This window comes from Populus alba, chromosome 8 (genome assembly GCF_005239225.2).
Source record: "Populus alba chromosome 8, ASM523922v2, whole genome shotgun sequence".
NCBI classification, from domain to species: Eukaryota; Viridiplantae; Streptophyta; class Magnoliopsida; order Malpighiales; family Salicaceae; genus Populus; species Populus alba.
The window spans coordinates 6,017,106-6,043,602 of NC_133291.1; the positions used below are offsets into that span (position 1 = coordinate 6,017,106).

The 26,497-nt window shown below is 34.1% G+C and overlaps 4 protein-coding genes across 7 annotated transcripts; 1 reads left to right on the plus strand and 3 right to left on the minus strand.

Annotated features, from left to right (window-relative positions):
• Nucleotides 1-505: 505 nt before the first annotated feature.
• LOC118062525 (uncharacterized) lies at nt 506-7,366 on the minus strand. 3 transcript variants are annotated; one of them, XM_035076315.2, is made up of 15 exons: nt 7,091-7,366; nt 6,204-6,635; nt 5,397-5,474; nt 5,012-5,067; nt 4,388-4,507; nt 4,220-4,290; nt 3,810-3,903; nt 3,365-3,568; nt 2,831-3,082; nt 2,403-2,511; nt 2,185-2,252; nt 1,455-1,524; nt 1,305-1,379; nt 1,134-1,212; nt 506-784 (listed from the first exon to the last, which is right to left on the minus strand). In XM_035076315.2, the coding sequence occupies exons 2-14, from the start codon at nt 6,522-6,524 to the stop codon at nt 1,156-1,158; spliced, it is 1,575 nt and encodes a 524-aa protein (XP_034932206.1). In that variant the 5' UTR covers nt 6,525-6,635; nt 7,091-7,366; the 3' UTR covers nt 506-784; nt 1,134-1,155. The 3 variants fall into 3 exon arrangements, with proteins under 3 accessions (XP_034932206.1, XP_034932205.1, XP_034932204.1); XM_035076314.2 differs by having other exon boundaries at nt 1,134-1,216; XM_035076313.2 differs by having other exon boundaries at nt 1,134-1,225.
• Nucleotides 7,367-10,219: 2,853 nt separating this feature from the next.
• Nucleotides 10,220-11,282, plus strand: LOC118062526 (nodulin-related protein 1). Its single transcript, XM_035076317.2, has one exon. It carries the CDS (start codon nt 10,324-10,326, stop codon nt 10,741-10,743), a length of 420 nt encoding a protein of 139 aa, XP_034932208.1. The 5' UTR covers nt 10,220-10,323; the 3' UTR covers nt 10,744-11,282.
• Nucleotides 11,283-13,871: 2,589 nt separating this feature from the next.
• Nucleotides 13,872-16,341, minus strand: LOC118062527 (uncharacterized). Of its 2 annotated transcripts, none has more exons than XM_035076318.2 (6): nt 15,806-16,341; nt 15,663-15,736; nt 15,210-15,455; nt 14,651-15,095; nt 14,370-14,454; nt 13,872-14,289 (listed from the first exon to the last, which is right to left on the minus strand). In XM_035076318.2, the coding sequence occupies exons 1-6, from the start codon at nt 15,829-15,831 to the stop codon at nt 14,098-14,100; spliced, it is 1,068 nt and encodes a 355-aa protein (XP_034932209.1). In that variant the 5' UTR covers nt 15,832-16,341; the 3' UTR covers nt 13,872-14,097. The 2 variants fall into 2 exon arrangements, with proteins under 2 accessions (XP_034932209.1, XP_034932210.1); XM_035076319.2 differs by having other exon boundaries at nt 15,210-15,443; nt 15,806-16,339.
• Nucleotides 16,342-18,155: 1,814 nt separating this feature from the next.
• On the minus strand, nt 18,156-21,284 carry LOC118062528 (uncharacterized). Its single transcript, XM_035076320.2, has 11 exons — nt 21,123-21,284; nt 20,878-21,025; nt 20,693-20,764; nt 20,438-20,509; nt 20,238-20,309; nt 20,007-20,150; nt 19,833-19,913; nt 19,669-19,740; nt 19,503-19,574; nt 18,602-18,673; nt 18,156-18,511 (listed from the first exon to the last, which is right to left on the minus strand). The coding sequence occupies exons 1-11, from the start codon at nt 21,208-21,210 to the stop codon at nt 18,421-18,423; spliced, it is 984 nt and encodes a 327-aa protein (XP_034932211.1). The 5' UTR covers nt 21,211-21,284; the 3' UTR covers nt 18,156-18,420.
• Between the last annotated feature and the right edge of the window lie 5,213 nt (nt 21,285-26,497).

A 26,497-nucleotide genomic window follows, 5' to 3' on the forward strand; every position in this document is an offset into this window, starting at 1 on the left:
ATTTTTCCATATTGATTTAAATTGTTTTTTTAACTTTAGCTTAAGAAACAAAGGCATGTTTATGTTTGTTAGCAACGATTTTTATTTTAAACTGAAAGTTATTGTAAACACAAGTAAAAAATTTACTTTGGATCAAAAATTGACTTCATGATTCTAGTTTCTACTGTTCGCTCTTTTTCAAAGAAGAAATAAATTAAAATTCTTTGAATGTTTTTGTTTTACCAAACACGAACCTTTTTTTTTTTTTTTCATGAGCTATTTGCGTTCAAAATTAATTAATAGTCATAGATAAACCATGTCAAAGTGGCTCTTTGGCCTTTAAAAATACATTTAAACTTATAGTGACAAATGGACTCTAGGTTTAAACATGTTTGATAATAAAAAATATTATTTTAATATATTTTAAAATAAAAATTTTAAAAATAACCGTAAAAACAATCCCAAACATTACCAGTAACTCACCCACCTTCCACAGTAGCTTACATTTTGTAGAGAAGCATCCAAAGATAATAAAGGACAAGCTAGCTTTTATTCCCATTGTCAAAAGCAATCATTCATTGCTCAACAAATAAAATAAAATAAACAAATGAGATGCTATTTATACATGTTTCAACACCAGATGCAGCCCCGATTAAAAAAGAGAGAAAATTAAAGAAACCACAATCTGACTTGCAAAATCACGTGATGAAACTGTATCTCTGATGATGCCTACGGCCGATGATACACATATTTTGTTCTGGGGTCCACAATAAGACCCTTTCCTCCATTCACTTCTAAATCGTGCCTGTATGCATCACATCAACAGTTTATAAAAAACTAGGAAACCGTTTGGGAACAAGGTGTACTGCAAACCTTGTTTTCAAAAAAATTAATTTTTTTTTTTAAATTTAATATGATTTATATATTTTAGATAGTTTTGATGTATTGATTTTAAAAATAATTTTTAAAAATTAAAAAAAATCATTGACATACATTTATTTCAGCACGAAAAGTTATTTGAAAAACAACCACAACCAAATATTATTCGTTTGTCCACTCCATCCTTGCAACCATACACCATTATCAGGATATGCAACGATCAACACAAACAGACGGCAAGGGATACGATTTGTAAGAGAAGCAGAAAACTCAACTGGAAAACAAAGTCAGGGATGGTCAGCTGCTCACGAGGTACATATTTGAACAGCTGCAGGAGCCGATCAACATACACCACTTTCTTCCACGTCTAGGAGTCAAATTCAAGCAGTAAACTTGCAAAATAGATTCAGATTTCAATTGACAAAAACTCAAATAAAAATACATACCACTTTATCAACAAATACTTGCAAAGCGAAAATTGTGGCCTTCAGGTGAAAATTTGGGTGAAGAACATATATCGCCTACAAAGTAGATGAGGGGGTCAGATCTAAGAAAACAAATATATGCATTTACAGAGGTGAACATGTATTGCATACATGCAGATTTTTCTGGTGCTTCCGAGTGAGTATTTGCTGTAATCTTTGCATCCATCCCAAGTCTGGTTGACTGTTTGTCAAAGAGGCAGGCAAGTATAAAATGAGGAACGCTACAGTTTCAGAAAGATGAACTTCAAAATTTTTTTTATAAACCAGCCCAGACAAACAACACCATTCCCATAAACTTGAAAACAAAATAACAGGTGGAATAACAAAGCTCCGGTCAATAACCCATTTGTACGAAGAACAAATATCAAGAGTCATGATTATCCTATGATAGAGAAAATTCTGATCAAATTCTCCATAAAGGTACCAGTATGTGGTCAAGACAAGGATGGTGGGCAATTCCCACAATGCAAGTAGAAACTCAAATAAAGAACTTGAAAATTCCTGATCTATCCAAATCCTAATTGAAAATTCCTGAGCTTTACAAATTCAAATTCCTGATTCCAAGAATATAATTCTGATCAAATTCTCCATAAAGGTACCTCTTTGTGAGCACATGTCTGGTGACAAACAATCACCATAATCAGGGATACGGAAAAAAAAAGAGCCAAAGGCAATCCCACATTTAGAGCAAATGAGGAAGAAAAACAAATCAGCATTGAGCAGAAATATCATTGACAAATGTTTCAATTCTCCCACTTGAGCAACAAATCATCTATTGTAAAGACAAAATTTCAAGCAAACGTAAGTGTGTAGTTTAGAAAGTCAGCCATGCAACACTTACACTTGCAAAGAGGCTGCCGAGTGGAAATACACAATCGTATAAGGCTTCTGTATTAAGGGCTCAAATTCCTGAAATTTAACAATCCAGATAATGTTAGGCTAAATCAACTGCAAAGTCAAGAAAATTATAACAGGATAAGAATAAGGATATCTGAAGACAGCATTGTCCAAGATCAAGAAGCTGATAAGTGAGAATAATAAAGCTAGAAAATGAACTACCTTTACCACATGAAGCACAAATCTCTCTAGATCAAGACATCGCAGCAAAAAATGCGCTCCCACTACCACCATCACAGGACGGCCCTCGCTGTCTACCCCACCACGGTAACTAAAGTAGCAAGAAAAGATCTAAATTCAATTATATGCAATCTGAGATCATAAACACTAAGCATTGATGAAAGTGATAGATGCTGTACAATGAAGGAAATGCAATTCATGCAAAAGGTTATGCAGCCCAGTGGACTAATTCATAATGAGAAGATCTGAATGTAGAGGCTGCAAAAAGATAATTCAGAGCCACAACCAATGAACATTACACCAATCACGTTGATTCAACAGGAATCAAATTAGGCAATGCAAAGTTTGCCTTTAAAAGAAAAGGAATTAAAATCTAAAGTGCATGCAAATGAAGATGTGCAGATGCTTACACAATTTTCATCTCTGCTATTTCAGAAAGATTCAGAGAATTTGCTTTGGCTAGGTATCTTGAATGAAGAGAACATTCTTCAGCGGCTGACAATGGAGGGCCTCTAAGATCACCGAATCCAAGCATTTTGGCACAATTCCATCCACTTTGTGCTTGAGCAGTCTTTTTCCATTGCTCCTTGCGTCTCTGATCTGGATCCTTAATTACAGACATGAAGGCAGGATCCAAATACGAATCCAAGTATGATGAATTCCTGTAAAATGGAATGATTGATTAGACAAGCATGTGTGTGAGTGTCATATTCAAAGAACCACTATATGAGATTAACACTTCAAGAAAGAGCATATTCTTTTTGAGAAAATCCTGATCATTAGCCATTGTACTGTTCATTCCATTTAAACACAAATATTCAAAATTAAAAATAGTAAGAAATAAAGTGTAGTGATCTAAACTGAAAAGTGACCATCTTAAACAAGAAAAAAGAAAACAAAACAGAAAAGAATGTTTAATTTGTATTGCAATTAAGTCAACTAACCTTCGTACCAAGCCAACATCAATGACAGGAAAGTCCGCTGGAGGTTGGGAAGGTCTCGGAATATTTTTCTTGGGCAAAGGCTTTATTCTGATTTTGCGCTCATCTATTATTGTCTCACCATTCTCATCCCCAACATCAGCAGGAAGTTTTGAGATGGCCACCTCCTCTTCATGTTTATCTCGAGGAAAGTATAGTGGAAGCAGTCTACATTGGAAAATGGTAAAAGGAACAGACGACGGTTGATAGAATTCTTACAAAATAGTGGTTACATAAGAAAAATATAACAAATGTGACATGTCTCAACTGAGGCATCGTTATTTTATTTAAAGAAATGACAAAATGTGCATCTTGCCCTAACTAGTTTGGGCTATGGCTCAAATTCATTTGGGTTGCAGCCATTTGTGCATCTCTAAGGTAACAGAAAGGAACATAAATATAGAAGCACCTTTTATATATTTCAGTATCAGTTGATGTGGTGGTACAAAAAACAACAGCTGTAATCTTATTTTTCTGCTTCTCAAGGAAACGCCGGATGGTCCCTGAACAAAACCAAACAGGAAATCAATTTGATGACAATGAATCACATTAGAAACATTCGGCTCTCCAAACACAAACAATATCAGAAATATACACAAAAATTTATAGACGTGGGAATAAATGAATGAGTTTATGTGCATGAAGTGCAAGTTATTGTGTTATTCCAGCAAAACAACATAAATTCTCTCTGATAGCTCAAATGGATAGACGATATTAATTTACTAACAATAAGAAAAAAATTCCCTGGATCGATATTAACATGCCCATTAAACACTAGAGAACTAAACAAAGAGCTGTAGTGAAAGGAAAATTTCTCACTTATAGCCACATGTGCGGCTGGTTCACGCGGATAATTTTTAGACTCCGTATATATACAGCCCATAGCGATGCTGCGTTTGTATGTCAAGTTAAAGTTAGCTCGGTGTTTTTAGAAATCATAAAAGCACAATAAATGAACAGAAGACCAGCAAATAATGGAGTTACAACCTTTGAAGCCCATTCTCAATGAGAAGCTCTAGGCAAGAGCGGTAGCAGTGACTCAAAGCATTCTCTGCAGCAGTATGATATTTCATTGCGTATTTGGGACCAACAGTATGGATAACTCTCCTGCCATGATATTAAGCAAAACATTAGCTCCTATTTCAAATAACAAAAAATATATAAATTAGAGCTACCAAAAAGAGAACCTGACGTAATGCAACAAATAAGCTGGAAGGATTCAACAAATATCAGACAAAACATTAAGGACAAGAAATGGAAAGCAATTTAAAGAAAATATATATTGATATTGCAGAGTGTGCAATATGTAAATATGGTAAATATGAGTCATCAAGCATGAGTTTTGAAGAAGGAACACAAGCTTAGACTGAAACAACAATCAATCTGGAGAAGCTATTGTTAATTCTCCAGTATAACTGGGTTCCCCACTATAATACAGCGTTCATTTATCTTGACCCATTCCGTGAATAAGAAACAAACACTAATGAAATGACACAGATGCAATCCATCTAAATAAAACAACAACCAGCAAGACAGGATAATAAATTTTTGTGATATAATGCAAAAATAAATTAATGCTTCATATCAAGTAGAACATGCCAGCATGCATACCTAGCTGGAAGGTCATATGCATTAGTAACTTTTGCCATCCCTGTTCGACATCCACCCTGACCACACACAAATGCATGTCAAGTCAGTCCCACTCTTGTATTTTCTTATCTCCATAAAAATGACCTAATAATCAAACAAGCTAACTTTAGCAACCACAAGTGTTTTGACCATATCGAGATTTGCCCCAGAGTATGAATACAGATTTGCTGCAGTAAAATTTGTATTGTTTATCAACTATCTTTGCATGATAAGAGCTTGTGTGTGTGTGTGTGGTGTGTGGATCATTAAAAATCCCTGTAACTGGTGCTCATAAACATGACATATAACCTCCACATCAAATGAAAATATTCAAATATTAGCAGCTGGCAACCAATTGACATCATACCAGTGTTGTGCATTCTTCTGCAAGACCAGGTCCAGCTGCTGCATGCAGACCAGGGCTGCTGTGTGCCTCATCCAGTAACTATAAACCATCAATTAGAAGGAAATTAGAGATGATATAAGTGAATTGCTGGTTCCTTGGTTTTCATGTTTGGAAGCTCGATGCAATTAAAAAAAGGGTTTGAAATGCTACAGCAATGCAATTTACTAAGGATCTTCATGCTGGAGCACACAGATTAGTGATGGATGCACCAAGAGGAGAAGGTGAATTGGCTTGGTGCTCCCTTTAAGCATAGAGTCAAAAACAATTTCTCAACATCAGCAGCAAGTATATAACTCATAGATCAAGTGCATCCACTGAGGACAAAGATAAAACAATTATGGTGCTCTAAAGTGTCGTATTATATCAGGTGCAATGGGAGCTTAAAAGATTTTCCATGATCCAAAAAGAGAGTTCACATTCCTTAAAATCTGAATATGAGGCCCACAACCAAACCACGGAAAAAAAAATTCAGATTGCAGGTTCTAAAATTCAGGTGTCATTGTAGATCATGTGGAAGCTGTTGGTTCAAAGACCCGTATTATATCAGGTTCACCAAAAACCAAACTCCACTAACGTATAGCTATATCCGAACCTGCTGCAAAAGTAGCAAAAGGTTTCTTCAGACATTCCACTTTCTAACCATAGATGTCAAATCTAGATAACCATAGATCACTTGGGTACAAAAGGTAAAAAGTCAACAATCATCAGTTCCAAGGATAGCGCTGCTCATGCAGTTCAACCAAATAAAGGGGAGTACCCAACATTCACCTCATTTGTAGAATTCACAACAGCGTCCACCTCAAGATTCCAAGGGTTGCCCCTCCATAAATATATCTTTGAGTTGATCTCATGATCAACTGGGAACCTCGATACCATCCCACAGCTACTGCTTTCCCCCTCAGAAGGTGACGTTAAAGGATCAGGGAAAAACGGATTTGTAAATGAAGGGTCTTCATTATCATAACCGAACGAAGATCTACTCTCAGCATCACTCCATCGCGGAACTTGATCCAAAGTCACAACTGAATCCCCATTGTCTGTGGGCGATCCACCTCGGGTTGTTACAGACGCAGGCACACGTTGGTACATTTTCTGTGGCTACTGATTAAATTCTCAGTTTCTGAAGTTGTTGGGCTCCTTGACCCAACAACCACCTACTGCAATTTTTTGTTTACAAAATCACACTAATGGAATAATTCCCTGAAACAGGAAAACGCAAAATCAAACTCAAAATCCAAATCATCACATCACACATACAGATAAATGAAAATAAGATCAGAAATTCCAATCAAAACTAACAAAAATTAGACCTAATCACATTTTGCTCTACATTTCAAGCAATTAAATTCCTTTTATAAAAAGCTTGCTATAAAAGCTGAAGCTTGCGACCCAATTACACAATTCGTAGTAATATTACTCGTAGGTAATAGAGCAGCAGGAAATCCTCAATTTCTATCCATCCAATTCAACGCTTGATCAAATCAATTAATTGCAGCAAACAGCTAAAAACAAAGAAGAATTTTAATGTCACCTTCAGTCAAGTTTTGTGCTTTGAAAACCTAATTTTTAAATTCCGAGACGAAAATTGAGTAAAATAATCGATTTTATAAAGAAATCTGAGGGAAATAAATCTGAAAGAAGAGAATTTTACGTACCTTTTAGGGATTGGACATGGTATTTAATTTTTATTTATTGAGTTAATCAATCATCTGGTGCTATGTTTTGTTTTTGTTTTTTTTAAAGAAATTGGATGAAAATTAGGATTGCTGGCTGCCTGCCTTGATGAGCTTACAACATGCAGAGCTCATCTGGCCAGACAGACAACGAATTGGTGGTAAAAAAAGGAAATTTTCTTATCATTTGTTAAGTTTCAAAATCACTCCTTCATCTTCCTCTCAATTCCATTTAAGGCCATCCATTTTGGGTAAGCTTCCGATCTTGTAAGTAAGAATACTCTTATAAATTAAAATTAAAATTAAAAGAAACTCTAGCACACGTAGAGAAACACTGTGGATTCACAAATCCACGGTGTTTTTTCAACTTTATACCTCGCAATACAAAATTGATGCCTTGGAATAGGATAGGATGTTTTTATCTTTTTACACAAGTGTTTTTTAAAAAATTATTGGTGACATGGATTTTAAAAAAAAAAAAAAAAAACAGTGGAATTATTAAAATATTTTTTTAGGGAAAAAAAGATTTTTTTTGTTCATGAGCTTTATCAATATTTCCTTTTTAAATGAAGAGTAAAAAATACCTTTAATAATTTAGAAAAAAAACAGTTTCAAATGATTTTAAAACTTCCTTCAGAGGGTATTTTTATCTGTGTATTGGTTTTTTTTTGTTATTTTCAAGTGAGGTTAGGGGCATTCTTTTCCTTTTAATAGCTTAAAATATTTTAAAAAAATTATTGCCGCTTGACAAGCACTCGATGCCAATTGGATGCCATTTGCGCTTTTTAAGTCCTATTTAGGAATGCAATGCAAAATACATTTTCTGAAATTTTTAAATTTTTTATATTTTTCAGATCTTTTTAATCTTCTGATATTAAAAATAATTTTTACAAAATAAAAAAAATATTATTTTAATATATTTTTAAGTAAAAAATACTTTAAACCACAACTGCTAACACAATTTCAAACACACCATTAAATACATATGCGGTCGCATCCCACAATCAAATGTCAACTTTCCTTGTATTTTTAGAAGCGTTGTCGCATTTTGTTCTTCCGGTGTATTTGCACTTAGCTTCTAAAAAAATTGAATTTTTTTTTCTTAAAATAATTTTTTTTATATATATTTTTAGATAGTATTGATGTGTTGATATTAAAAATAATTTTTTAAAATAAAAAAAAATTATTTTGATATATTTATAAGCAAAAAATACTTTAAATTATTGTTGTTATCACAATCTCAAACAGACCCTTCATATTTAACTTTTGTTAAAGTTTTTTTAAAAATACCTTTTTCTTTGTAAGAATTTTAACTGTAGAGGTGCCGACAAAAAATCCTCAAAATCATTCGCTTGTTTATATCAATTCAATAAATATGCTCCTTAAAAAATGTTTTGGTCAAAATTTATCCTGTATTTATAAAACCCAGGTAATTTAATTTAATTAGACCAAATTACATTATATTACAAAATCAATCCTAACTAAAACCTGGGAAGTTCTTAATAATTCAAAAATTAACGCGTTTTAAAAAAATAAATTTTCTTAAGAAAATAAATAATTTTCTCCAATACTGGCTCGTCAAGCCTTTTAAAACACTTAATAGATAAAAGTGATTTAAAAAAAAAATTGAAATGTTTAAGGAATGAGAAATTCAAAATACCTACATAAATTATTTTAAAATACTTATTTATTAAATTTTGGGATATTTTTAAGAAATCGAAAAACAAATTTTATAAAAACTACGATAATTTAAAATATTTAATAAATAATAAAATAATTTCTCACCAATTAAGATTTATGAAATAAAAATAAAAAGATTTGAAAATTCCTAGAAAAAATTCATTCGAAAGATAAACACTGTAAAAAATAAATGAAATTTTATAGAATGATGAAGGCAACTAACACCATTAATCACGATCGAGCTGACTTCTTTTTATCCTGGGCCAAAGGCCCATCCACGAAAGAAAACTATTTACACATCCTCACTGGTCCAATCCCTCTCACTCCCTTATAGAGTCCGGAGAATTGCAGCCTCTACGAAAAATACGTCGTCATGGCTCAGTAAAGTGTGATAATGATTTTTTTTTATTTTTTAAAAATTATTTTTGATATTAATAAATTAAAATTATATAAAAATATTAATTTTTTAAAAAATAATTTTAATTTTTTAAAAAAAACTTCCGAAATTTTAGATAAATTTTAAAAAAAGTTTAAATGACATTGTTTAACACACACACACACACATATATATATATATATATACACTTCATGAAACACTGTCTCATAACTCGTGCATTTTCCGTTTTTTAAAAAACAAGAAAATCACCTTTCATGTCTTTCATCAACATTCGTTCTTCCAAAAAAGGGGTCATATGCATTGAAACATCTTTAAAATCCTCAGTCGTCTCAGGCTAAGACTTAGTTAGATAATGTTACAAGATCGCTACTTAATAAAAAGTTTAAAAATTAAATAAGATATATTTGATAAAATTATGTTTTATAAAATAAAAACTGACTCTACTTAATAAAAGGTTTAGAGTACAAAATAAAGATTATTCAAAGTTTTACCCGTGACATACATAAAAAATTTTTAAAAAAAATTACCTTAAAAGATTTTATTTATAGTTTGTTCAAGATACTTTTAAAATAATATTTCCTGTCCAAACAGCATCGTTGTGGAGGAAAATCGATGGAGAATTTATCAATCTGCTAGACAGAGGAACCTTTTTGAGAAATGTGAAATAACCTTTTTGAGAGATTTGTAAAAACTCTGGGACTAAATTGATAATTGAGTGAATCCATGGGAGCTAATTTTGAGATATCCCATTGAATATTTCCACGCGAATCAATGTGTAACATTTCTAATTGTCAATTTTCCCCTTAGATACCTGATCTCCGGAAACGAATTTACACTTCCACTCCCTATCACTCGGCAATATCCACCACAACCGTGAGCCGACACGTATCCCACTTGGCTCTTGCTGTTGCATGAGGAACCAAGAAGGCGACACGTCCCCGACGCTGAAAGGGTACACGGGGAGGACAAACAACTCGCAGCTGATTACAATGGCAGCCTTTCCAGACATCTGTACTCTCCTTTTCCCTCCTCAAAATGATCACGCTGCATATATATTAATCGAATACCTCTACCGTCTATCCAATTATCCAAACAATAAATTATCTGCAATCCTCTCTTGAATCTCACCACTCTTTCCATGGATTCAGCTCCAAAGAACAAACCCGCCGAGCATGACCGTCAACCCTCTGCCTCCGAGCTTCTCGCGAGTGCCAAGTTAGTGTCGGAGGCAGCTCAAGCCTCATTCGGTAATGAAAGAGACAAGATAGACAAGGTCAAAGTTGCTGCTGCCGCAGAAGATCTTCTTGAAGCTGCCTCTAAGTATGGCAAGCTGGAAGAGAAAGGCTTGGGGCAGTATATAGAAAAGGCTGAGAATTATCTCCACCATTACCATTCTAGTTCCCAGCCTACCACCACCCCCAGCACTACTGGTTCTGGCCACACAGCCCCCGTTGAAAAACATGAATCTTCCGTCCCGCCTTCGACTGATGGTAACGATGACAAGTCTGGAGATGGGCTCGGGGGAGCTTTCAAGATGGCTCGAGGATTCTTCAAGTAGCCTTGATATATATATATATATATATATATATATATATCTTGAAATTAATTCTTTGCAAATAAATTAATGTGTCCAGTACTGCTCCATCGCTTTTAAATTCCAGTCATAATCCTTTATATATACGCGCGCGCAGTGAAGTTTAATTGCTCTTGGAGCTTAATTATATTCGACTCCGGCCATGAATGTGTCAAGTACTCTTTAATTTAATGTGTTAGCTCTATCTTCTGGTTTTTTATTGTAAATTCATTTTCGTTGCCGTAGTCAGCACAGCTAGTTTCATCAGGGAATTGAGATGCTAAGAAAATGCGAACAAAGATGACGATCCTGTTGACCATGCCGGAGTCGATTATTTGTTACCATTTGTTCCTTAATTAGTCCTAGAAAAACCCTGCAATATCGGATACATATGCTAATAATAATCGCATCCGGTGCATGTTCTACATTATTACCCGGGAGATCAAATAGAGTTTCTGCCAGAAAATCAAAAATCTTATTTGAGTATAAATCGGAATATATATTATCACAGCCTGACCCAGTAGAGGAAATCACTGTTTGCCTCCATTTCTTCGCGCCTGGCTATTTCCACGGCACGTTGTTTTAAATCCATGGTAAATTATTTATGAGTGTGATCTCTAACTTGAGAAACTCGTTTCTCTTACAAGTCATCATACAATTGTGAAACCAAAATTAATCCCGTGATTTCTCTGTCAACCAGTTTTTAGATCAAATTAATTTTCTTTTATATGCCGATTAAATGACTGATCATTGGACTAATCCAAATAAAAACCAATTTCCTATACGAAATTGTCAAATGTACGAAGAGCTTCTCTTTTTCTATATATATATATATATATATTTTTTTTAAAAATAACACGGTTATCAATTCAATTAATTGAACTACTAAGAACAGAGCAAACATAAAAATAAAAATTTGTGAAGGCTGCGCTTTAACAGGATAACCGTGAAAAAAATTTATGAAGGATACATCACTGTGTAATTGTGTGGTGCAACCTTCGCAAGTATATATGTTTGTGAAAGTACACTTGACAGCGCGACTTTTACAAATCTTTTTTATGGTTATAGTATTCTTAGCGGCGACCAATTGAATTATAGAATTATGCATCTGGTAGTAGCATAATCTGTTAAAGTTTTGCTATTCGTAGTAGCGCAATCACCCAGATCCCAATATTTTTTTTAGTTATGCTAGTTTATAAATTATCCTTTCCTAATGATATTTTAAAAAATACAAGTAATTTATAAATAGAACTTGATTAATTAATTGATATTAATAATTTTATCTATTTCTCCTAATTAAGATGGCCGATAGATTATACTTTATGCTTGGTAGGTCAAGGTAACTTGTGACTAGTACTTGTTAGAGATCATTTTTTTATGAAAGTGAAGACTCTATACATGATGCTTAAATAAATATATATTTTTAGATGAAAAATACAATAATATTATAGATAAAAATGCTTTGAAAATATATATATAATAAAAAATAAAGATTGTGAATTTTAGTTCTGAAAGTTTTATTATGTATTTATAGCTCATAAATCTTTTTTTTTTTTTCTGTGAATAGAAGTGCTTAGATTCTAGAGTGTAATTTTACCTTTATGATATTTTGTGTGATCTTCCACTCAAAATATTAAGAATATAAAATACCAAAGAGCTCACATGAGGTATTATAAAAATTCTTTAACGAGTGTTGGGTCCAGTAAGGTGTCTAAAACCAAATACATTGAGCTCGAGTGTGACAGTCGAAGCCCACGAGGGGAGAAAATGGATCCAAGTGTGTTACCAAAATCCAATTACGCTAGGATCAGGCATGATAACCCAAGCCTACCAGGAGCGAAAGTGGTTTAAGGTGGGCTACCTGAATGCAAATATGCTGGGCCTAGACTTATGAAAGATAAAAAATAAATTCAGATATATTATCTAAATCCAAGTATGTGACGTTTGAATTCTTACTCCCGAGCCATAAAGAGGGCTGGGGGACACACCCACGCTGGATGTACGCCCTGCAAGGGCTCAAGCTTCTTGTCTCAACCTATATCCTCTAGAGAGTTTGGTTCAGGCAACCATGCCTGAGCCCACTTTACTTGGACCCTCCACTATACTCTGTGCTCGGGATGCGAACTACATCTCAATTCGACCAAGCCTTTGTCCTAAACTAATTGGAGTTGGCTGCATTAATCCTTCCCTTCCATTCTGTCTGTTCGGAACCAGATTTCTCGCTACAGTATCACTTATATATTAATCTGGCTCAGAGTTGAATCACTGCGCTTTGTGCTCGTAAGCCTACATCTATCTGGTTCTAAGTTGTAGAATTACCAAGACAATATAGACAATATAGTACTGGAAGTGTGGAGTTTAATAAACATACCTTTCAAACTCCAATTTGAAAATATTTATCAGAATCATATAGGAATTATTTTACATGTCAATGAGTAGAAAAATCCAGCGGTAATCTTGACTACTTGAACCAAGGCAAGATTCTATCATTCAAGAATCCTTCAATATTAACCAATAACGATGATGGCCTTTTGTAATGGTAGCTACGGAAAAAAACTCTTACTTTTTTTTTTCTGGCATATATTTTTTGTTAAGAAATAAACTCATTAGTGAGATAATTGACTTTCCTTGTGTGATAAGAAAAATAGAATAATATAGTGTGATTTTTTTTTTATTTTTCTCCAATTGAGAAAAAATACGACTCTTCTGAAAAAATGATCCCACCATTATTCTTCTTATTTATACATCACAGCCGAATTGGGCTAGGCTCAACTATGGGCACCCGATTTTTTGATCCAAAGCTAAGAACTCCAACATAAGTTTCTTGTTTTATCTCCCTAAAAGTACAGCAAGAATATCATGTCAAAGTTTCAACTCTTGGTGTCTATTTTCCACTTGAAATTATGTAAGTGGTTTGTATTTCTTTCTCTTGTTCCTGGAACAGGCAAGCTTGCAGGGACAAAGAGTGGAGAGCAGGCAAGAAAAGACAGGAAGAGGGATGGTCTAGATAATTGGTTATTTTATTTATTAACTCATCAGTTCAGTGTTGCTTCAAGTATATGTGAAATTTCCGTGAAGTTAAATATTCTGTAGAAGTTGATTGAGGAGTATGCTTCCCTTGCAGCACCGATATTTGCTGCTCCCTACTTTCTCATTGAAAAATCTACATCATGGATGAAAGAACAACGTCTCTTGCTCACCACAATATCAATAGTATAGTCTGTACATTGCTTGTGATCAGTGCAAATCAAGCTACAGAATGGTGTAAAGCACGTATATATTTACATTTTGTAGCCATGTTTTCTGGAACTAGCTAGGGAACTCTTATAATTGGTTGATTCAAAAGCAGAAACATGTCCTGGGAAGCTTTCCTGTTTTTCTGATTGTATTTGCCTTTCCTTTTGCCCTGAGCTCTTCATTCCTTTGCCTTTCTGCTGCCTGTGCTTTTGCTGCTCCTGCAATCTGATCGATTTCAGCCATCTCAGCAGAAAATTTTTTTAGGGCTTTTGATCGTTTTCCCTCCGACTCATTCTGCAGATCCAATAAATATTCCATCAACCTCCAAGATATATAGTTCGAGTTGGATTACATAAAAGGTAAATGAAGCAAACCTGATCTGTTTTCCTAAGTCGATTTCTGGCCTTTTCCTTCTTCTTGTTCTCCCAGGAGAGTATTCTGGCATTCGTTTTCTCATACCTGACAAATCATTTTATTAGTGGTAGAACCGCATTACATTGTGTTTACTTGTCAATGAAAAATCAAAGCATATCTTTGCAAATCTATGATTTTATTACTCCAAGTACTTGGCATGTGTAATTTTTGTTAGGATTTTTTGGTTTTGCTTGTAATTGATTTTATGGTTTAGTAAAGTACTTTCCATATGAATGACTACCTCTTTTGAATTTTAGACAATTCAGCTCTCTCCCAAGCATCCGCATTTGTCCCGTCTATTCCAGGTGTTGATGAAACCTTCCTTTCGATTTTAGTTGTCGGAGTAGCAGGTTTGCTTGTAGGAGGCTGATCAGGCTTTGGTGCTGTAATTCTTGGCCATGTTGTAGGCACGTCAGTTATCGGCTCTGCACTTTCAGGCTTCATATCCTTTGTGCTGCTCAAGCTCTTATCAGCGAAGGTTGGGGTTTTCTTCATTGATGGAGCAGGCTTGTCCGTAACTGTACGGGTCCTTTTAAATTGTGGGGCAGCAGCGGCATCATCACTAGTTGTTGTTTCTTCGATAGCTGTTTCTGGCACCTTGCTATTTTGTCTTTTGAGGCTTTCAGTAGATGTTAAGATCGTTTGAATCCTTGGGGCATTTTCAGGACTTCTCATTGAACCTTCACCTGATTAGACTAATTAATCAATTGTTGTTCAAGAAAGCACCATTGAGAGCTCATATTTTATACCTAATAGTTCACTCTAATTGTTTTACCTAGAAAAGCGTTTAGATGCCCTACCTGGTTCTGACATTAAATCAGTCGATTCTTTCATTTTGCTTTTGATCTGGGTCAGAGAAGGTTCAGGGACCTTGCTGATCCTTCCCTGTTCTTGGATGCTTGGTGCGTTCGATGATGCTATGGCATAAACAGCAGCTGCCACTGCAGTTACATGCTCTATTCCACTGGAATCATAATCTTTATTCATTTGTCCAGAAAATTGTCTCTGGAACCAGTTCTGAGGTCTTTTAATCTCTGCAAAACCCACTAATGAGATTCATTATAGTTTTTTTATATACGTATTTGACTACCTTCAATCGTCTCCTCTTGGAATATGTCTTCTGTTGGTAGCGATAAGCAGTAGGAAAACTTAGGAAACTCTATTAGCAAATTAGCATGTAAAATACAAGAAACACATAAAACCTTTTACGTAATGAAAGTTAAAAGGGAATCCATAAGAATATTAAGAGGTACCTTCTTTGAAGGATGGAGTTCTTTCTCTGGCACTTCGAGGCTCTTCTGAGTTTTCCTGTCCAAAAAATCTCACCCTAACAGAAACGGCCAGTCATGGTGGGATCCTTAAGAGCAATTGATGTTAACGAGAGTAGCACGTTTACCTGACTTGCTTTAGCAGATTCTCCATTGCATTTTTGCTGTGTTTATTTGAAGGTGATGGATATGCTTCGGATTTGTCAAGGGAAGTATTCTTTCTCTTGATGCTAGCTTCTCAATGAATAAACTCCAACGAACAAGGTATTGCGTTTTGATGACTTTTCTACAGGTTTCTTTTTGCCGGGGGAGTGGATAAGAATCTTCTTTGGAAACCTCTAATTAGGGGGATTGAAAAAGGTTTCTTTTGCTCTACCTACCTGGATTTCTTCTTAATTTATGCTTGGGACAACGAGGAACATACTTGAAAACTATCATGCAGCCCCCGAAGTCAACTTTTGAATCCAGTTTAAGAAAAACTGTGATTCTTGATTTAACCCTCAAGGCAGCTTCACATGCTTTTCTGCCACGTATTCTAAAGCTAAGCCGTGGATTTAAAGATCCCTAAACAGAATCAAGTCTTCCCCAGCCCCTTGACTTGGATATCTTCATCCAAACGAGTAATTTAATTATATTCCATGAGTTCAGAAAATTCCATCGTATATCCATACCTCACTGGATATATATATATCACAAGTGCACCGCAGCGTTTTTCTTTTTTTCGTTCTGTTTGTCAAGCTGCTAACTTCCAACCATGGTAGAGAAAATTAAAGACTAGTCAGTTTAAACCTGATAGAGAAAATTAAAAACTTATCAGTAGCTACAAAAGTTCTTCGTGGATAAGTTGTATCAGCTGAAGTTTTAATTTGGCCACGTGGCAAAAAAGAATTATACATATATAAATATACTCTTAAATCCAATTTAGCTTTTAAATTTTATTCAATGCCATTCTAAATATGACTGCAAAAGAAACAATTTTTTCTAGGAAAATAAATCACTGGCACTGAAAGCCAATATATACATATGAAAAACTTCAATGCTCTGTTCCTTCAAAACTTACCCTTGATGTCATTAGCCAAAATCTTGTTGATCAAGTTCTGCAAATATCACAGAGCCCCTCAAGTTTTAGTGCCCTGATTGATTAGAATATTTGTTGCTAAAAGTAATTACAAAAAAAAAAAAAGCGAAGAGAAAAAATACAAGCCAGATTGATTAGGCCAGCCTGCTCCCATGGACACTGGTTATAGTCACCCTTCTCACCAGACCACCAATCTGAAGTTGCACAGATAAAATTATCATCGGTTTAAACTTCACGCCGTCTGGGGCAGCCTCACATCGTCTGCTCCGCATGATGAAGAAAAACATAATGATGCAAGAGTGCAAAACACATAAAGTCTTATGCTAGCCATTCTGTCAAGTCAAGATATATGAGACGTTGAATGCTGCTGACATCTTTATTTATATATATATATATATATTTTTTTTGACAAATTGAAAGGGTGGAATTCTGTTAGGATGTTGATAATAACTAATCTGGACAGGTCTAATGTTCTATGGCTTTATGATTATCTATAACTATCTTCTACTGGTTGATCTCAGCTGAACTAGGCTATGCTGGGCCGCAAAAACAAGTTTATTTTTCACTGGAACTCTTTCAAGTTTTTCTCTTGTCAATACGAAATCATCGTGTTGTGGTGACTTTTTCTGGTTTTTTTAAAAAATATATGGGGGAGAAATATAATTAATTCTTAATATGAGAATGGACATTCTAGTTTAGTATTTTTAATCGTTGATAGAGACGAAGTACACCCAAAAAAAGTTATCTTAATAAATAAATAAAATGCGCGTGACACGTTTTCCAAGTTTAGTTACCGCGCAAGAGCAGCCCGATCCTATGGAAAACTTTGCAGACAGAGGAGGCTGGTTTTGGGTCAAATGACTCATATTCTATCTGCTTGCATGGAAGTGCGTTAATAATTATAGTTTAAAATGTTTTTAAATATAAATCATGACTTGAATTATATATTTGTTTGAAAAAATATTAAAATAATATTTTTTATTTTAAAAAAAATATTTTTAATATTAATACAATAAAACAATATAAAAATATAAATAAATAAATTTTATACAAAACAAATTTAATTTTTTAAAAAATACGATTCCATTTTTAAATACTGTCACGTTTTAGAGCATGACAGAGCGTGTATGCATACAATATGGAGCAGAAGAGGGGGTGTTCGGTGCATGGCTGACCTTCTTAGCAGATGGTCTCCTTTAAGGAAGAAGCGAGACAAATGATCAATAGTGCCTAATTCAATTGCTGAACGAATATCAGGTTGAGTAAACCAAGTCTTGGGACTATTTTTCCAAAGTTTGTTCGGTCAAAAAAACAAAAAAAAAAACAGCATTCGGATCAAAAGGGCGTCGGCGCTCAGCATGTATACCATAAAACAAAACGGAGACGCGTGATAATAATTAAAAAAAAAATGACAGCATTAAATTCCTAGATATCCTGTAGCACATGCAGGTACATAGATTGCTGACAAGGAGAGATTTGGCCCCTTTGGGCTCTACAGCATTCTTTTTATATCCCTTTTAGACAAACACTATGGTCATTCAAGGGAAAAGTTTGAACTGGGGAGCTACTAAATTTCCCATTTCATTGCAGAAACATAAATATAGGCTTGTCATGCCAAAAATATTAGTGTCCAAAAAATAAAAAATAGGCTGATTGATGCTTACACTACACTACAAAATCAGTATCAGACACTTCAAGGACTTTGTGAACGCCTATTGGGTTTACACCTGGCTTGAATGCATTTCCTTCAATATATCTGCAGAAAACATTCAATTAGCTATGGTTCACCGAGATGCACACAAAACAAATTATCACATTCCAAGTCCAAGGGGAGAAAGAAACTCACAATTCTTTCAAATATGGGTGCTTATAGAAGGCGTCAGGAATTCTCCCATTAAAATTGTTGTGATCCAAGTACCTGGATGATGACGAAAGCATATATAATGAATAAAAAAAAAAAAAGGAATACACAATTTAACAGTGCACAGATACTTAGCTAACAATTGGATCCAACAATTTGACCAATTCAAACTGGGGGGCTAGACACATGCCAGCAAAAAGATGCATTGGGTTTAATGACGTTGAAACAGAACAGAAATTCTTGGAGAATAGGCTACATATGGATGACAAAAGGAGACCAGCAAGATGACCAAAATCACTTCAGATGAAATAGCTTGGGCATTTTCAAATTTTATTTGGGAACAGTTTTTTGTGTGACAAAAATACCTCAACCTTGATGCCATTTGTGAGTATGTCAAAAGATTTGTGGCCAGACAGTAAATATTCAACTGTTTGCTAGAGAATGATTGAACAAATTATGGATGTAAAATATAAGAGATCTACACCCAGATAAAGCACATTCTTAGGCATTTTTTCTTCATGGAAATGCTGCTATAGCTGGGATGCAAGCCTTTATTTTTTTTTTCTTTTATCGCAGGACAATCCAAGATGATATATTTTTTCAATTCAATCCATCATGGCATGCAGCAGTGGCGGAGGGAGGGGGGGCTGGCAGGGGCCCCGGCCCCTGCAAGAAAATGCCCCTCCCTTGTATATTTATAATTGTAAATATTTATAATATTTCTTGGCCCTTCAATTTATATTTCTTGACCCCTTCAAACTTTCTTTTCTTGCTCCGCCCCTGGCATGCAGTGCTTTTGACAAAAGGCTGGTTATAACTTTGACCTGATGAGAGCATTACCAACACTAGAGAAATGTAGCAGTAATATTTTGAAGAAGAAACTTACAAGTAAGTCAATCTAGGCATATGAGCAAGTCCAACAGGTATTATTCCAGTCATTTTATTGTGTGATAGGTGCCTGAAACCAATAAAGCAACCAATTATAATCATGGTACATCAATGAAAATCTAGCTGCCTTTAGAAAGAAAGAACAAAAATGAAGAGAAACTTACAAGATTTCCAAACTGGTTAGGTTTGCAAGTTGTGCGGGGACTCCACCAGTTAGATAATTATCATTTAAATAACTACATATCAAGGTCAGATATAGAATTACTTACAAAAGCTTCACCAAAAAATAAAGGAGCAAATGTGAGCTTACAGGATCACATAAACTTACAGGTTGCGAAGTGCAGGGAAGCAACCATCAGAACGTATTAGTTCCCTGATTGTACCCACCAAATGATTGTTGCCAACATCCCTAAACACGAGGTATTAGAATTAGATTGGCAAAAATATAGTTCTACCATTTAACATACAACAAAGACATGCTGAGAAGGGGATGGCCTCTTACAAGTGCCGAAGATTTTTCAGTGTCCCCAATTCTGCAGGAATTCGCCCAGAAAAACGATTCTCATGTAGATAAAGATACCGAAGCTCAGGCAGATTAGCAAGCTCCCTAGGGATTTCTCCTTTGAAAGCATTGAAGCTCAGATAACTGCAAAAGGATACATGAAACGACTTTTCAGATGAAAGAATCCCTAACGACATCATATTATATACTGGAGAAAATTAGATCACTTACAGATGAGTCAAACTCTTCAGTTCACCTATTTCAGGAGGAAGAACATCTTGTAGTTTATTCCACCTCAAATTACTGACACAACAACAACAGAACACCAACATAATGAATCACACTTTGCAACAACTACCCAAATTAACTCAAAGCTTAAAAATTCAGCACAAAGTAAAAACTTAAAATAAGCAAAAGAAAAGGGCTATTACAGTATCTTAAGACGCTTCAATCGCCCAATTTGCGGAGGAATAGGCCCTGTGAGCTTGTTATTATGAAGATCCCTGCACGTATAGAAAAACCCATATAGAAAAATCACAAACACTTCCAATACATGAACTCTATCAAATAAAGAACCGCCCTGCCTTCATTAAATTAGCACCACTTGTACTTGTAGTCCATAAATTTAAAAACAGAAGCTGCTGAAATAGATCAACAAAATTGAAAAAATTAAATCCAAATCTTACAGTCTAGTAAGATCCAGCAAATTGGTTACAGCAGTAGGAAATGGCCCCACGATGGACACTGCGTACACTTCCCTGCAACCAATAATAAAGGAATAAAAAACCTCAAATTTTCAATATTTCTCAAAACCCCTATTTCTATATTTACCAAATTGAGATAAAAAAAAAATCAAACTATCAGTAATTACAATTCAGTGACGACTCTATAATCTCCTGCGATAGAGCAAGTGACGCCGGACCACGGCGGATGGTCACCGTCGCCACAAGGATCGTCGCCGACCCAAGCGTACACCACTCTCCAACCTAGCGATGCCTTTATTTCATTTAAAGCTTTCACTGCAAAAACAAATACACACTAAAAAATCATCAATCTGAAGAGATATTTGGTTTAAACTTTACAGAGCGAGTTAAAAGGAGAGATCTGAAGAAACACCGTCGCGTTTAAGGGTTTTGGAGAGAGCGAGATGGAAGATAAGAGGGAAAATGAGGATGAGAGAGAGGGAGAATGATGGACGCGCCATTTTTTGGAAGAGAAGGTCGGGTGAGTGTGATCACTATAAATTATGCGAAGAATAAATGGAAGAGAAGGTAGAATAAAGATCTATTAAGTATTACTATATTTATTATTATTGTAGATTATTAATTAGTCCATCACTAACGGGACCCGGAGTCGGTGTTTGGTTCGAGGGTTTTGGAAGTGTGGTAGCGATTGCTTTTTAAATAGTTTTTCGTGTCGAAAAGCATGTCAATAATATTTTTTTATTTTTTAAAAATCATTTTTGATATCATCACATCAAAACGATCCAAAAAATATAAATTACACTCAATTTTAACAAAAAAAAAAAAAATTTGGTGAAAAACCGGTTTGGCCACCATGCCAAACGGGCACACTGCACTCAGCTTCAGAAAACGCCGAGTGGAATGCCTGCCACTTTATTTTTTCGATTTAGGTTAAAATGTAAAATATATTCCAGAAGTTTGACTTAATACGATATTATTAAGATACGTGTAAGTTATATTTTATTAAAATTTATTTTTTATTTTATTTTCATAATATATTAATGTTAAAAACAAAAAATATTATTTAAATTAAAAAACATTTTAAAAAACAATATTTATGACAGTATAAAAATATACTATAAGAAGCTATGTTCCAAACAGTGTCTCAACCAAAAAAAATTTTAAAATAATTTTTTATATATATTTTTAAATTATTATATACTAATATTAAAAAATAATTGTTAAAAAATATATATATTATTTTAATTTATTTCCAAATAAAAATCATTTTAAAAAAAATTATATCACACCTGAATCCCTCTTTTTCAAACTTTTTACTTACACCTCGTAAACACTTAATTAATTTGTGATTTGTGAAACTTATTAATATTTGTTTTAAGCCACATCAATCGAACTGAACATTTAAAAAACATAGACCTTCTTTTCTTTCCTATTGGGCACGAAAAACTATAGTTTATTACCTTAAATTTTCAATTTTTCTTTTTTATTTTTTGAAAGTTTCACATGTCAGTTTTTAAAAAGATTTTATTTACATCTCAGTTATTAAATTTTTTTTAAAAAAAATCATTGAAAAAAGAAAAAAAAACAATTGCTTAAACAGCCACATTTTAGCAACTAAAATGATGAATCTTGATATAAATATATTCATTGAGGAGAAATAAATTTGATGAAAACAACATTTTTCCTTGAATATGTTTTAAAAAATAAATTAAGACTCGTGAAGTTATTTTTTATTTGGTTAGAATTTTAGTTTTTAAGAGTGATTGCAAGTTTAAGATTTGAAATAGGTCTATCGAGATTAGTATGCTGTTCTTTAAGTATTTTTAAATGAAAAAAGATTAAAATTAAGTTTTTAGAGATCATAATAGTTTTTGATTAATTAATTTTTTTCTTTTATTTTTTGATTAAGTATTTTTAAGTGAAAAAAAAAGATTAAAATCAGTATTTGTTTTCTTTTTTTTAGCTCTGGCCTAATTAAAAACATTAGTAACCTTGGCCTTTCTTTATTTTTTTATTTTTTATTATTATCTCTCAAATTCCCATATTCTATTTTATCTCTTCGCCCTTTTTTTAATTTTAATTAACTTAATCTCAACCACTTACTTAGTCAAGCTATCCAGTTATCAATATTGTTGCCGTTTTCATTTGTCCAATGACGTGGAGAAAAATCGGGTTAAATGCATGCTTGGTCCTTTCACTATTTAATATTGTTAATCCAGCCATTCATCAATTTAATTTGTTAATATGACCCTTGTATTTCATGATTTTTTTTTTAATTCAATTTGAATCTTCCATCTACTCCCATTCAAGTCAAATATTAAATTTAACCAAAACTGTTCACTTGTCAGCTAAAGACCAATCGGCGTAAATTAATTGAAAAAACAGTGATTATTGTGTTTATTTAAACAAAAAAAATGACTGTGATCTATCTGATCATTAAGGTTTTTGGCTTGCCCGTTTAAAAATTGAAGAATTTTTTAGAAAAAGCTATTTCAGGATTACCTGAATTAAGAAATGTCACCGGCGCACTTGTCCATTTTCTGCAGATTTCTCTAGGAGCACATGCACAAAAAGGGAAGACCCGAAGGTAAAATTACCTTGGTTAGCAATAAAAATACTAGTTATAAAGCTGTCAATGCAGACCAAACATGGATTTGTCCAGCCATTTTTGGACGGCATTTTGATCATGTCTAGAAGGAAAATTGAGGAATGCTCCTGCATTTCTTCATTCTCGTGATGTGAAACCACACTTGGAAGGTAATTGCATAAATTAAAGCAAACGTCCATTACCAATTTCTACACTACGTATAACATAACAGGCAGAGGTGCATTGCCCAGTTAGAGCGCCAACGAGCTAGCTAGCTCCACAGTGATTTGTGTATTCATCCGAAAACAGGCGAGATGCTGACCATGAATGCATCAATGACAAAGCTGAGAGAGAGAAGAGAAGCAACAGTATAAACAAAATGAACACAGTGAAACTTAGATTAATCTACTTAGCTATATACCCTCGACGTCAGGATTGTGGTTGCGGACCCACATGGGGAGACAAATCTGCCCCCAGCCTCCATTCTTTGATTGACTTTGGCTTATACACCTCCAAATTAATTAACGCAACTCGGTTTCTTTTGAAGTCCATACCTCCACCAAAATTCATCCACAGCTGAACTTGTCATGACATGAAGATTGAAGACCATTTCCATGCTTGTTTAACTGCCCCCTAACTTTTCAAGCCTCTCCCACATTACAAGCTTTGCATCTTCTAATAACACAATCTAGTAATCAAACACAAGCACAGCTGATCCTTTTCTGCATGCATAATAGTCACTGTATATCCATTAATACATAACTCTCCTTTCAAGAATTCGATCAGTCGACCAGATGCTCAAGAAATAATGTAGGCAGGCATGAGAAGGTCATGCCGTAGAGACCAAGAAAGACCAGAGAAGAAATGCAAAGAGCGATCATATATAATTCAAGAAAGAAGAAAATCTTAGCAAAAAAATATATATGGAAAGAACTTGGCCATATTTAGTATAGCTAGTGCTATAATACTGAAGAGATGAAAGATGGTATTGAGTCTATTCACTGTACTGTTTAAATTATATATAGGTACGGTGATGAAATCAAGAACTCTGATCAATTATGCAGGGGGTTAGGCCCAGAAGGTACTAGCCTCTTCTCAACACCATATCTTGGATCAATCTCAATAGGTGGTGGTCGTGGTGGTGGAAGTGGTGACCCTAGATGTCGCCGGCCGTTCATTCTTTGAAACCGAATGCACCAAGAACGTGAGGAGCTTTTATGAGGGGAAGAACCACAAGAATGGTGTTGACTGTTGAAGCGGTGGTGCTGGTTTCTTGAAGATGTCTCAAGTGAAGCGGAGGTAGAGACTCCAGTGGCGGTTGATGATATGACAAAGAAGAGGAGGAGCAGAGCCAAGATAAGGAGGCCGTGACTAGACAAGGTGGTGGTTGAAGAAAAAGGGTTCTTCATGGTTGAGAGAGGTAGAGGGGAAGGGAGATAGCGATTGTTTGAAGAGATGGCTTGGAGAGAAATGAGAAAGGAAAGGAAGATGGGGTTAGAAGAAGGGTTTTAATGCGAAGCAAGAGACACATGAAGAACCCTTTTAATGCGAATATAATTTGTCAAAGAACAAAGGGGGCCACTTTTTCTGGAAATCGACTTTTATCTTTCTTGTCAAATTAATTAGCCACGAATTATAGGGTATATACTATATTGCTCCTCAAACCGATATTAGCTAAAAAAATATATATATTTTTAAATTATTTTGATATTTTGTGTTAAAAATAAATTTTAAAAAAATAAAAAATAATGTTTTAATATATTTTTTAAGTAAAAAATATTTTAAAAAATAATAATTATTATATTTTTAAATATATTTTTTAATTGATTGCGGGACTGATAAAAGAAATGGATAATTATGATAAAAGAAGAACTTGAGATTGTATATATTCAATTTGAGTCAAATATATTAAATTCATTTGAATAACTGGGTGTCGACCACTAATTTTTTCCTTTTCTTCTTTTTAGTGAAGTTGACTGAGATAATTTAATACTTAAATCATTTAACACTCTTCTATTACGTGGCAGGACCACTTTGAGACATCTCATTGCATTTGTGTTAAAATGGTAGCTTTAAATTAAATACACAAGATTTTTCTTTTGACCACACTTAATGATTTGAGTTTGCGAGGAAAAAAAAAAAAAACGGGTTAAACTGGAGTGAATTATAGAGATGAAGATTTTTTATTTGGTTTAGTTTTTATTAAAAAAACAATTAAATTAAATTTTTTTAAAAAAATTAAAATTAATTAATTTCGGTTTAGTTTAGTTTTTTATGATATAAATCAATTTAGCTTAATTTTTTTTATTTAATTCGGTTTTTTTTGTGTGATAATAATTGGATAAAATTATTATTTTCATATATATTTAAAAAAATATTTTTAAAAATTATTATTATTATATTTTAAAAAAAAAGAGAGGACGGGGAGTTTTAAAAATAATCCAATATTATTTATCCAAGCTTGATATGGACGCGACAAAAAAATCAACTGTTAGTTGCGAAGGGAGGGTTGGGGAGGGGGTGCGTGTGTGTGGATCCAGGAACCACGCATATTCTCTGCCGTTTAATTGCATAGCCATATTTTAATATATATGGGATCAAAACGTTCGTGAACATGTACAGCTCACGTGGATCCGGAACCCTAAATCTGGGCTCATTAATTAGGATTGTCATTGGGGAAGAGGAGCTGGGGACTGCTGCCCCGACTACAGAGGATTACTGTCTCATTCCAATTTCTTCACGGATGTTGCAGATAAAGTCATGGTCTTCGGATTCATGAAAGGACTGCATTTTATTATGACTTGATGAGGTCACGGGAAGAATGGCCTCATGCACGTCCCACCTGAAAGGGCCAGCTCCGGGTGACTGTTCATAGTTATCAAACCAGTTACTTCAAATCTAACTCGGATTGAGTTTGTGATTCAACTACTTGTGACGTTAATCAGTGTAACTTAATTGACTCGATTTAAATTGATTAATCGTGTGAGATCCGGTTTAGATTTGGCATACTCTAAAGGTTAACCTTGAAAATATTAAAATAAAAGCCAAATTATTTATATCATTGACCCCGGGTAAGTTTTTTTTGAAGGGAAAAGACATCGAGCACTACTAGCATGTTTTTTTAATAGGAAAAAAAAATTTAAATCGCGCAGGAGTTAATTTAAAGTGTCTTGGTTGATTCTGTGAATCCATGAATAATT

What these genes read in the sequence shown, in the direction of transcription:
- LOC118062525 (XM_035076313.2), bottom strand. Translation starts at nt 6,524, where the DNA reads ATGTACCAACGTGTGCCTGCGTCTGTAACAACCCGAGGTGGATCGCCC. An exon ending in TTGTGCTTCATGTGGTAAAG is followed by an intron (nt 2,253 to 2,402) that starts GTAGTTCATTTT and finishes GTTAAATTTCAG; the next exon opens with GAATTTGAGCCCTTAATACA. An exon ending in ATCCCTGACTTTGTTTTCCA is followed by an intron (nt 785 to 1,133) that starts GTTGAGTTTTCT and finishes TGATGCATACAG; the next exon opens with GCACGATTTAGAAGTGAATG.
- LOC118062526 (XM_035076317.2), top strand. Translation starts at nt 10,324, where the DNA reads ATGGATTCAGCTCCAAAGAACAAACCCGCCGAGCATGACCGTCAACCC.
- LOC118062527 (XM_035076318.2), bottom strand. Translation starts at nt 15,831, where the DNA reads ATGGAGAATCTGCTAAAGCAAGTCAG. An exon ending in TTGTCTAAAATTCAAAAGAG is followed by an intron (nt 14,455 to 14,650) that starts GTAGTCATTCAT and finishes ATGATTTGTCAG; the next exon opens with GTATGAGAAAACGAATGCCA. An exon ending in GACTTAGGAAAACAGATCAG is followed by an intron (nt 14,290 to 14,369) that starts GTTTGCTTCATT and finishes TTGGATCTGCAG; the next exon opens with AATGAGTCGGAGGGAAAACG.
- LOC118062528 (XM_035076320.2), bottom strand. Translation starts at nt 21,210, where the DNA reads ATGGCGCGTCCATCATTCTCCCTCTCTCTCATCCTCATTTTCCCTCTT. An exon ending in TTGCTGGATCTTACTAGACT is followed by an intron (nt 20,510 to 20,692) that starts GTAAGATTTGGA and finishes CTATACGTGCAG; the next exon opens with GGATCTTCATAATAACAAGC. An exon ending in ATGCCTAGATTGACTTACTT is followed by an intron (nt 18,674 to 19,502) that starts GTAAGTTTCTTC and finishes GTCATCATCCAG; the next exon opens with GTACTTGGATCACAACAATT.